The sequence below is a fragment of the Eleginops maclovinus genome, chromosome 7 (genome assembly GCF_036324505.1).
Source record: "Eleginops maclovinus isolate JMC-PN-2008 ecotype Puerto Natales chromosome 7, JC_Emac_rtc_rv5, whole genome shotgun sequence".
Lineage (NCBI taxonomy): Eukaryota > Metazoa > Chordata > Actinopteri > Perciformes > Eleginopidae > Eleginops > Eleginops maclovinus.
Genome location: NC_086355.1, coordinates 11,064,755 through 11,077,352, shown reverse-complemented (window position 1 = coordinate 11,077,352; position 12,598 = coordinate 11,064,755). Strand labels below are relative to the sequence as shown.

General features: G+C 42.3%; 1 protein-coding gene across 1 annotated transcript in view; it reads right to left on the bottom strand.

Moving 5' to 3' along the window:
• Positions 1–330: 330 nt before the first annotated feature.
• Positions 331–12,598, bottom strand: part of LOC134866881 (anosmin-1) — a 37,859-nt gene continuing 25,591 nt past the window's right edge. Inside the window, exons 8-15 of the mRNA XM_063887074.1 lie at positions 10,908–11,113; positions 9,138–9,282; positions 8,011–8,157; positions 5,471–5,559; positions 4,182–4,353; positions 3,546–3,766; positions 2,707–2,848; positions 331–1,535 (exon numbers count right to left, since the gene is read on the bottom strand). Coding sequence (XP_063743144.1) covers positions 1,483–1,535; positions 2,707–2,848; positions 3,546–3,766; positions 4,182–4,353; positions 5,471–5,559; positions 8,011–8,157; positions 9,138–9,282; positions 10,908–11,113 — 1,175 coding nt within the window. The 3' untranslated portion in view covers positions 331–1,482. The remainder of the gene's footprint in view (positions 1,536–2,706; positions 2,849–3,545; positions 3,767–4,181; positions 4,354–5,470; positions 5,560–8,010; positions 8,158–9,137; positions 9,283–10,907; positions 11,114–12,598) is intronic.

The following is a 12,598-nucleotide window of genomic DNA, read 5'->3' as shown; positions in this document are numbered from 1 at the left end:
TTTCATTTTATGGGGCGAAAGGCTGCTGAGCATGGGAGGGATTTAATGCTTTTCAAACACACAAGTGCTCTGAGAAGCTGTTGAGAGGTGCCCGACCTCAGCGATGGTAAATTCGCTCTGCCTGTTGAGCTAGATGACCTGTTTATTTGGACTTGCAGAGCGCCTGTCTCAGGCTTCTGGACCGATCAGTGAATATGTTGTACACAGAGTCAGCCATGATGGCTTTTAGAGCCAAAATAAGCAACACTCACTGCCAAATGGCTGAGCACGGGGAGGAGAAGCATGTCTGTTTAGTACTTGCAGGAACCTCAATTAAACAAACAGCCAAAGTAACTGGTTAAGGATTATTTTATTACTTAGCATTTTGTACAGTTTCTACCATGGAAAAATAACATGTAACATAAGACTGTATTTACAATTCCATTTTTACAAAATGTCTTTACAAGATTTTTTTGCCGGTTCAAAAACTTGAGACTAGAACACACGAAACATACACATTCACACACATCCAAACCAAACTTTGTAATACACACATAAATAAATATAGACATTCACTGACTGTTCCACGACAAATATTTCTACAGCCAAGAACATGTACAATTCATCATTTCCACACAAGTTATAATTTCATTAATAAACATTACGTATTACTCCCAATATAATTCTTTGTTAATCTGTTAATGAAATATTGCTAACATAGTGAAAGGAGGTAACACAGACATCATTTCATGCCAACAGAATGCTAACGGTTGTCATGCAAAACCATCACAAGCTTTCAATTTAAAGCAAGTAATTAATTTACAGTTCAAAAATCAAATGTACTACATGCAACATACTATGTGAAATATTCTGGGTTAGACAACAATGACTTTAGTTACATTATCCATCAGTACTGACTGTATGCCTAAGCGCCTCTTTAATGGGTAACACAAAATAAATAGATGAATTTTTACTTTTCTTTCTTCATGAATAAACAATTGTTTTACAGTTTGGGCTTTTCCTACCATTCATGTTCAACTTTCTTCAATCAAGTATGTGTTTCTTCAAATCATGACCTCATTCCTTGTTATTTAGCAACCTTTTGTATTGAAATATTGTTTATATCATTTTCAGCCGTGTAGGATTACAGCTGGATCACTACTGGGTTTTGACTATTACCTGGAATTTATATCTTCCTGATGAGTTGGGTGTGTGTTTAGGGAGCTGTGTACTGAAGAACACAGGATATGAGACCTTGCTATGAATTTCACTGTGCAGACCAACCCGTCCGCTGACATGCATCAGTCGAGGGAGAGGGCTTTAGAAGGAATAGCTGATGTGTTGTAGAGCCTGGAAAAGATGGACCCATATTTCACAAGCAGGGGGGTCAGTTCATGGTGTGGTGCGCTGTGTTTCTGTTTGGTTCCACACATTCCTTCCCCGGCGCACAGGAGCAGAGAGCCACCGGAGCTTCTCTCTATTGGGTTTTCCTCGACCTGCAGCTCAGTGCCTCTCTACTGATGGCTTCTGGTGGTGAGAGTGCCGGAGTCTGGGTCCTAAAGGAACACATGTCAGAGTCAGAGCTTAGTAATATCTGACTTTAATTTCATGAAGTATTCATACGGTAGTTTTGCTACATATGCCATTCTTGCACTCTAAATGTAAATAATATCCAATTGTTATATTGTGTTAGCTGTAACTTAGCGCTCCAATAGTGTTTTATTTGTCAGATAGTTTACATATTTCTTCTTCACACTCAACTTTTATAGTTTCAGTTTTTTCTGCTATTGTTTCCCTATTTTGGATTCATAAAGTATATCTTATCTTATCTTATCTTATCTTATATGCTCTTCCTGAGAACGTTGGCAGTATTCATCTTCAGGTCATAAATACTTTTAACATACTCTCCATCTGCTGAACTAAAAACCTTTCTTTTCTGTAAAAATAATGCTTAAAGGATTACACAAAGTGATGCAATGTAAGCACAGCATCTGTTCTTATAACTGCATGTAAACATTGAAATATTATCTCTTTATAAATGTGACGTGTTCAATATTTATTTAGAGTCGTATTTCTGGAAACCTAATGAATGTAAGATCAATATCTAATCTCCTTTTTAGCTCTGTTTTGCTTTCCACTAACTCAAAAGGGACCCTTTCAGCCACTACATACTCCACTGCGTTCCCCAGTTAGGTATGATGTTGTTTTATTGAAAAATGATGCAGGCAATAAAACCAAAAGAGGTTAGCTGAGAAAGGCCAAAATGCTCTGTGGAGCTAAGGCAGACTTCTGTAATTCTATGTGGGTTCATCACTATGAACACAACTCCTCTTACACTCAAGTAGGTGTGTAATCCTTGTGATTATTAAATAATATATTGATCATCGTTTAAAGAATAGTTTGACAGGATGGGAACTACACATTTTGGCTTTCTGGTGAATGATTATATGTGCAGGTCTATTTCTTGGCTCTTTGCAGCTGCCTGACAGCCCGTTAATGGACTAGCTTTGAAGGTACGGATGGATTGATTTTGTTAACGTTGGACAGAGCTGAATTCAAACTTAAACAGAAAAATCTAAGTCAAACTATTACTTTAAGAATAGATGTAAGATCTACAGTAAACTCTTAGCACTGGCTGACCGCCACTGAATGAGACTTAACAAAAACAAAATGACAATAGTGGACATGATGTAGCACAAAAGACAGTGACAGAAATTGAGTACTTACGGTGTTGAATGACTGGTAATGTGTTTGGGGTCTGGAAAGTCTTGACAGTGGCAGGACCTTCCCCCCCAGTTGTTATGACCTGCACCTCCAGTCTGTAGTAGGTGGTTGCTCGCAGGTTGGACACAACAAGCAAGTTATGATCCTGTCAAGTGAGGGAGGAGGGCAGCAAAAGACAGAAGATGCCATCAGTTAAATACAGCAGAACATGCCTTTGAATGAGACAGGACTTGAATTGGCCGTATATCAGGGGATATCAGCTGTGGAGCTATCAAGCACAAAGCCACAGACAAAAACAAAGACTTTGTTTTCATAGGGCTTGCTGTCTCCCCTTTCTTTGCAGCCAGCTTGATACAGAGTGCGGGGGGTGGTTTTATTTATAGACAAGCTCCAGAGGCTGGGAGGTGCAGATAGGCGGAACGTGTTGTTGATTGAGCAGATTATGTCAAAGCGCTGCTTTTTCGAAGCTCTCACGGAGGATAAAAGAGGAAGACGTGAAGGCAGATGAAAACATAGAGAAAGAGAACTTCCAGCAGGACACAACACTTCCTCAGATCTCTCCATGTGCCTGTCTACACGCCATCACTTATCACAAGATTCATGCAAAGAGGCCACATCAGTGTTATCCTCAAATCACCCTCACCTCTGACAGATGCTGTGAAACAAAGTGCTGAAAATAGAACATATCTTTGTACTACAGGGGACAGTTTACAGATTATACATGACAGCATTATCCTGTGGGCTATGGACACATATTCAGTCTGAAAACAACCTGTACTCTGGCTTTATCCCAAATTAAAATGAGATAAACAGCCAACCTGTTTTAATAAAAATAGACTTACAGGAGGCAGGATCTGGGACTGGGAGATGATGCTGTTGGGCAGGCTGTTTTGCCGGCTTTCAGTGGTGATCTCGGCCCAGGTGACCTGGAAGCCTGTGATTCGCTGATTGGGAGCCACCCTGGACACACGCCACAAGAAGTTGCCGGTAATATTTCCCTCGATGATGGAAAAAGAGGCCGTCAAGTTCTCTGGCTTAGCTAAAACCTTTGGAAGCCCTGGAGCTGTTAAGAGAAAGGTAGTTTAAGTCACGGTGTTGATAGTGAAGGAGGGTTCGGGTTATAGACGTATTTGCTTTCTTCAGGAGTAAGATTAAAAGATGGATTCCATTCTCATATCTGTAGCTAGTGAGCGTTTGTTACCTTTGGACGTGGCCAGGTTAGCAGTTTCGAGTCATGTGCTGAGCTAAGCTAACTTGCTTCTTGTGGTACCTCCATAATGTACAGACAGTGGCATCTACCTTTCCATCTAACTTTGGCAAGAAAGCGAATAGGTGTATTGCCCTTGGACAGTGTATACTGTACATACGTATATACCATTATTATGATTATAATACGCTTAAGTGTCTGATTACGTTGCCCACACTTATACAGATCGATTTCAATATGCCCTTTACGTGTCAAAAGGCTGAGAACTCACCTCCCTCCCCAGGGCATGGGATGTGTTTGTGAGTCTTGCTGCGGATGGTAGCACAGGATGGTGTGAGGAAGGTGGTACTCTCGTCCTTGGAGCGTCTCTTGGACTTCAGCATGTGAACGGTGACTTTGTACTTGCAGGAGAACAGCAGGCCCGGGAGGTTGATGTAGTTCTCCTGAGCCAAGAAACACATTATTCAGCCATGATGACTTTGACATGTCACCCAGGTCAGGTCCCATGGAGCTTCAGAGATAATTAAATACACAGCAGCAGGGCAGATCACATTCCCGCTCATGCCTCAGGAACATCACCCCCACATTACAGGAACACTTTGAACACTCACATGGTAGAGGTTAAATCACTATCCTTTTATTCAACTTACAATACAAATATTTCTATATAGCTTCCACATGTGGCACAAACACGACTTAATTAGAAAACAGCAACCGACGTGGATTTATGTGTAAGTTCTTATAAAAGGGAACCGCCTGTAAATCAATCTTAATGAATTCTGTGCTGCACTTTACACTAATTTAAAACTTGGATCATTTATTGATCGTAACCCCAAAAAAACACAGTTTTAAAACTAAAAGAATCCTGCTGAGTAGTGGATTTGGATCTTGCATTTGTAATAAAGAGGCTTTATATTAATAGGCAGTCCATCCCTAGAGAGAGGGTGTGTGTATATTCTCTCTGATATGAAACAGCTTTGATTAAAAGTGAATGAGGCGCTGCGCTCACATAAAAGCACAAGCCTGGAATCCTTCCCGGTGATCTATAGAAAATGGATGTATATTTCCTAGCAACGCGAGCGCTGGTCCCAAAAGAATGTGTTGATTGCCAGGCCTCTGCCATCCTGTATCAGACTGAGCCCGAGCAGTTAACCCCCCCCCCCCCACCCCCCAGACTCGACATACCCCTACCCAGCAGACCCTGCACTCCACATAAAAGCCCTATGCATGCAGAATGCACGAATGCTGGAGGTGAATGATCTCCCATTCCGGGAAACATTGTTTAAGTAAATGTGTTTCATTGGCCAACATGCCTGACCACACCACTGACTCATAATATTCAAAACAATAGCCAGTGATTTGCCCAGTGCAAATCCATTGCAACAGGGCTTCAGGCTCACTCAGTGGAGTTGTTTTCTTCAGTGGAGCAGCCCTTTTCTAAGCATCAGACAAAAGGATAGGCGCGTGCTTTGCATAGCATGGAGCTGCTGATCCAGCCATTGCTCTGCACTCGAGGACCCCGGAGTTGGAAGGTGTGTGAAGCGGCGGCTGGAGACTAACCTGTGTGACAGATTTCTCTGGTCCTCGGGTCTCGTTGTGGGCGCAGTACTCTGGCATCCACTGGACATGGTAGCGACTTACAGCGGGGTCTGAAACAAAGGGAGGGGGTCACATTACACACCAAAGGCACAACTAAGTATCCAGATCTGTTTAAGGAGCAGTCCTTTGACAGCGTTGAATTGCTCTCGTCAGTGTTTTATTGTGTCATCGTAATAATTAAGTGTCAAAATCATATAAACACAAAATCTACTGACAATATTTTTTATATGCGATGAAGTTTTATTTGATTCTTTTATAAAGTAAAAGGGTAAATCTTTATTGGTTTCATGTCCTCAAATGTTATGAATCTTTTTTTTTGTTGTTCTATCTAATTACCTTTGCAAGACACTGATGTCTAATCTGCTCTTTAGTACTGAATGTACTTGCATAAAAGTTTAATTGCTTTTGACTAAAGCATCAAATGAATATGATGGTCAAATGAAGGTCAAGTAAAACTACATCATGTTATGGGAATAAAGTATAGAGTAGTCTTAGATATCCTAAAAAGCGTATTTTACATATCTTACATAACTATGTAAATTACCAGTAGTTGCGTTATGTAACTGAACCCACTGAACATTAATTTGGATATCAAAAGTTAATCCGACAGACTGAAATGATTAACTGATGAGTATCTCACATATTACAACACTTCCTTTCTGAGATTTGATATCACTCTCTCCATTATTGATGATCTCGATAAACATAAAAGAACTTCCTTCTCTATCCCTGCATTAGTTTATTAACATGATTTTTCTGTTTCCTTAACCTTCCCTTTTGTTCCCTGAAAGGCTCAGTTCTCAATCCAAACTTTCCTGCTTCTCCTTTAATGTTTTACATTCTCATTATTAGACTCTCAGCCTTGGTCATGCCGGGACACTGAAGTTCCGCTTTGCTTCATTACTGTACAGTAGCTCCTCATGAGCTCATTGGCAGTGTTTATCGGCCAGTCAGCCTCATCTTGTGTTACTAGATTTATTATTCATTCAACTGTGTCACTTGGATATGTGAAATACTTCTCAGATTAATAATTGAGTTATGCTATGTTCGCCCCTCGGCGGGGGCCTGGGTTGTAGTGGGGAGATAAAAGGGGGCCTTTGAAGGCTTAGACACAGATCTGGCACTTGGAGCCCCTGAGCTCTTTGGAAGCAGAAGAGAGGAATTACAGGGAACCGGGAAATCGGGAAAAAATAAACAAGATATGCTGATCCCCCTTTGACAGAGAGGGGATGTGGTATGTAAAACAAGAAATGTTACATGGAAATCAGGTAGAGAACAGAACCTCAGCAGTGTTCGATAAATCATGGCTGGAAGCGAGCCACAGAAGTGCCGCCACCGCTGGACTGCTGTCTATTGTCTGAGTGTTGGGCAGACAGTGATAAATTATCCGAGCTGGTGTACAGTAAGGTTCACTTTCACTGCTGGAGACAGTCCAGAGGCCGGGCTGCTTTAGATCACAGAGACAATGAGTGAGAGTTTAATCACGGTTCAGTTAACCTGTCCCTTCTTTCTGTCACAAAAACCAGATGTCCAGAGACTACAACTCTCCAGGCCATCTGTATGTCCATGTGTTTACAGTAGTGGAACCCAGGTTGTCAGAGTCAAAGTCGGGGTCATACCTCAGACTAATAAGGGGCAGTGGCTCACACACACTGCAATGCAAACAACACACAGAAAAAAGAAGCTGGACCAGGATTAGCACTGCACTGCAACATTGCAATTCCCAAGCCATGCTTGATCCCCGTCAGCATCACTCAGCCCTCTGAGTATAGGCCAAGCTTGCTAACAGCTCTGGGCCAACTTTATCTTTCCCTTCTCCCTCTCTCTCTCTGATTCAGCAGTTGGTGTCTCACCAGGCCTCTGCTTCGCCAGGGTTTGCATTCTTGACTCTAAGATGTGGAGTTTGGCTTAGGCGATGACATATATTAGTAACATAACATAGACCAGTGAATGGGACTTGACAGGTTACCCTGAGAGCATGGCTTTCAAGGTTTCCATATTTCCACTCCGGTATTAACAGGAGGGAATGGACGCCGCTGGGACAGGCATTCCTATAGGCTTTAACCCCTCGTGGCGTTGCATCCCACGACCGTTTCTGTTCCCCATGACATCAGGTCTTGTAAAACAAAATGGAGCGCTCCAGCACTAATGCGAGGCTGAGGATCTATTAAATACAGCTGTCAATAAATCCCATCGCACGGCTCTGGCTGTGTGTGTTTATTGTTCTTTACTAAACGGTGGATCAGCTCTACCAGTCCGTGGGCAGGTTCACACCAATTTGCCCTGCATTCACATTACTGAGCTCTCACAATGACACATTGTTTCACTTATTTCATTTACACCATTTGATACCACATTTCTTTTTTTAGAGGAATCTTGAGTCACTGAGAATCAGTCATAACACTTTATTATGGTTTACATGAGTCATAGTGATTGATGGGGATGATGGGGTGTTAATTAGATTCGAACAAAGCTGTAAATCAGTGCAGTGGTGTACATACCTCCCCGGTTCTTCCAGTAGACACGAACCTGCAGCTGGCCATCCTGGTAGAAGGGCGTACCGACCTCGAGAGGGCCAGAGGGGCGTTTGGCCAAGGTCGAACCAAGAGGGGATATCTCCTCCTTCTTTGACTTGATCACTGATTTTACTGGGAAGAGAAAGTAGAATTGTTTGCTGCTGTAGCTAAGACAGTGACTATTGTTGTGGAAAACTCTCCAGCATGGGAACAGAAACATTTCTTTGTAATACAACAGCCGTTACAGCACCTTCTTTATGCATAAATGTGGCGTCACTCGATGGGTACACACATAGTTCGGCATAACACTGCCAAGGTTAGAGGTTCAATTCCCCCTAGGCCACACATGCTCAAAATGCACACACGCATAGCGCTGAGGTTTGGTCTGCGATTCCTAAACACGCAGGAGCTTCAAATGAATGCAGATGTGCTGTAAGCGCACCTTGGCCATTCCTGCTTTTTGCAATTTGCGTGATGATTGTTTGCCTGAAAAAAAGGTTTGCAGAGCCAGACTTATCTCCACACTTTGTTTTATAGCAGAGCCAGCACTGAGGCCTGGAGACTCTCAGTCATTTAGGGAAATGGAATTGTCAGGAAAACAAACAAACAAAAAGCAAATTGGATTCTTCTAAATTGGTTAATCCAATCCTATGTGGATCTACAAAAACCACAAGTTCAGGTCCATCCAGGTTTTTATTATTATTTCAGACACTGCATGTTTCTCTAAATTGATTTGGTTGACACAAAGAGGCAAATATTGGTTTAACCCTTGTAGAAAACAAGGGTGTTTTTTCTAAAAGCATTAACCAACTGGCATTTAACACGGAGTACAGTTGAGGATGGTAGAATATGGTACAGTTTGGCAGGGGGTATGTCATACATTGGACAATCCAGAGAGGGACATGGGTTTCTGTCATTTCAACAATCTATCCAGAAGCTGTCCATTCACATTTCCTTCAAAAGTCACATTCAGTCATGTTGGTGATAGAGGCAAATTAGATGAACAGCAACGTCAAAAGGGTTTGGACTATGAATATCTCTACAAAGGCTCCTGGTAATCCCTCCAATAGTCTGACAGTTGAACAAGACAGGAAATTAGCACCAATGTTTACCTGACTCATTATTCTGGGAGGTGCTGAAGTGGAGGGAAGCCTTGGAGCTCTTCAGGCGCACCTGTCCCCAGTATGTGACGCCTTGCAGCTCCACAGTGTAGCTGCTGTTTTGTTGCAGTCCCTCTAGATCTACCCAGCTCTGAGCCTGCAAAAACAGAAAACACTTGTGTGTTACCACACTGACACCTGAGGCTCCTTTCAAAGCCCTGTCGCTGTCCCAGTCTTAGCACCAGCTCTGCTCAGCCTGGGCCCACCCCGGCCTGTGGGAAAGCCCTGTTTATTAAGAACACATGTGGAGCAGAGGAAGGTATCGTGGCGAGGAGATAGCCTTCAGGACTTCGTGAGGGAGCCGTGTTATCAGAGCCTCCCAGGGCTTCCTCACTGTGTTTGACTTGCAGCATTCCACCGTCAGCGTGAGTTTGATGAATTCTTGTTATTTACTGTGCGTGTTTTGACATTCCTCTGCCAGCAGGCTGCTTTTAAAGCCCTGAGGTGCCAAAGTGGAAACCAGTAGTACATGTGTCAATGGGTGTATGGTGTCTCCCACCTCTATCTCCTCTGTTCCACATCTGCTATGCATTTCTTACACTAATTCAGAAGAAGACGCACTACAGAGGTGAGTGTTGACTGTCTAGACAATCTGTCTATCTGCTCGAGTCTGTAATGAAATGTCACAGATACTGAACCACAGGTATCAGTTCACATGGTACTGGATGTGTTGTGCAAAATGATGATTTATCTCTAAGGTCAACTTATGTACTTTCTATTTGTGACAATATAGTCAATGCTTGCTTCCAAAATTATGACATTTCTATCTTGAAGCAAGAACATTTTTTTAATTATCTCAAAATATTTCTCTGTGGCTTTCTGAGTTTCGGTAAGGTCTTTACTTTGCCTGTTTGTTTAAGCTTGTATAACAAAGTTGGCTTTGTCTAGTTGACATCCCAGACAAAGGGCCAACAAAGCTCTTCATTCTGGACGGAACAAATAGTTGAGAAGGTTCCAGTATGCAAACTAAATTGTTCCAAGGCATTAACGGTAGGAAATCAATATTATAATCATTTAAAAATAATATTTATGTCCTTATTAAAGGGTCTTTCGTGTATATTTCTATTTGATCAGTCCTGTTTTACTGAGTTTCCCCCATAGTTTTAACACAGTGTAGGAATTCTAGTAAAACATGATAATAGGGTAGTGTGAAGTGTGAGTATTGTTATATAACCAATGGACTTTGAAACTACTGGGATAGAAGATAAAAATAAGACAAATAAATAAATAAAGCTGTGTACCTCTCCAGAAATGAATAGCTGAATTACACAATCAAAGTGGGAGTGGGAGAAAAGCACAAAATAAAGCTAAAAAATACCACAATCAGAAAAAGTGAACGAAACAAATTGACATATTAAAGAAACAGAGACTTTGAAATTGTGATTTATCACTATGAATACAGCCATTCATCATAGTTAATGTGTTTTCTTTTAAAGCTCAACAGCCCATTTAACGGTTCTTTCATCAGTATACATCAGGAATTAAAACAATGAAGAGCACGTTGCATCAATCTGTGTGTGACTGATGGCTTTGCACGTTTATATAAATAACTCCCATTCCATGTTTATTCTTTCTTCCACTGCAGGCCTGCATGGAGAATATTTACAGAGATGTGTTGAGGCCAGAGGAGAAAATGCTGAGATAATCCTGGACAAGACCCTGTCGTCTTCGAGAGAGGAAAAGGGAGAAAAAGAAGAGATTGAGAAAGGCTGGGAAGATTACCCCGTTGGTGGTCTTTCGTCTCTTTTTCTTGGATGGCACTATTGACTTGGTGGGTACAGTCCAGCTCCAGAACACTTTGTAGTGATGTACGGGGATATCGGGCTCCTCTGGCAGGGTCCAGTTCAGACGGGCTGTCACCAGGCCGTCCTCGCCCACTGTCACGTTGCTGACACGCAAACTGGCTGGCCTGGGAGGGGAGGACGGATCTAAAGACATAGCAAGAAGAAAAAAACAGTCAGCATCAACAGATTTCCGTACAGCTGTAGACATTTAAAGCAGAGGATGAAGAGGGCCTCTAATTCTTGAATGTGACAAATCTTGAGCCAAGGCAGTTTTTCTTGCAAGTACAATTTCAGGTCGAATGCATTTCAGGCTAAGACACCTTTCACCACATACGGATCAGCATACCAGTTAAGGGGGGTGACTGGTATAACACTGTGTAAAGTAATTAGTCCTCCACTGACAATCTGCCATCAGATGTTATGACAGGTGTCATGTCACATCCATGACGGCGTTCAGCAGGTAGGGGATCGCAGGTCAGGGGTTAACAAACACATGCTGCTCACTTCGGCTCTACACTCAGCAATCCTTTACTCTGACTAGCTGATGTGTGTGTGAGCGTTAAGCTGGTTCTGAACATCATGTGTATGCACTGTGACCCATCTGATGTCAGGAGGAGAAGCAAGGCCACATGCCAGACGGCAGACCAGAGAAAATATCCCCGTAATGAGAAAATGATTCACGCCGCAGCCCTGTTCCTCTCCCACCTGAAACACATTTAATCCACTCCAACAACACCAACGGACACATCGGTTCACTATACCAGCTAATGTTGGCTGCACAAGATAAATAAGCAGTCAGTTCTTACAAATTGCCCTAACAAAGTATGGTAGTGCAAAATTGCAATCAGATGATATGGCCGTGCTATAAAAATAACAATGGCATGACAGAATGGCCAGGAGCTCATCAAACCCATGACAGCTCCCATCAATCTATCAGCGTTTTGGCACTGATTGGCCTGATTGGAGATCGGTTTCCATCCCTGCAGCAAATCCTATTCCCACCTGGTGTCTGGATCTGTCTGACAGCCATCCAGAACGCTCTGGGGAGTAAATGTATGATGAAGGATTGACAGGGCAGGTCAACACACACGCCACCAAAACACACTAATACTTTTTGTAATTGGCACAAGTTCTTGGGATGTCTGCAGGGTTTCGCTGCTAAACATCTTTAAATCTATTATTGATTAAATAACACAAGTTTGATAAAGAATGTCCATGGTACGTTACACTGCGTGTTGAAAACATGTTAGTGATGCAGACACTTTTTTACATGGTGTATATTTACAGACAATGAACTCAGGGCTGAACTGGCAGGCACATTTCTCTGCCTCTACATGTCAAACAAACAAGTGTATTTGCTTTGGATTAGATTAAATCTCTACACATTACATTCTCAATCTGTAATCTCTGGGAACCACACAACAATTGGCCATTGCTTTAACAAATGCCATCTGCAGCAACACACTGCGATTTAGTGTCATTAAACTCTGAAAGTGCAGGGTACGGGAGCAGATCAGCCGCACAGGATGCCATCAGAGCTTGTCTGTGGCGAAGATCTGAAGTGCACCTACGTTACATCAAACCCTCTAGGAGCAAGACAACACTTGCATTCATTTAAAACCTGCAATA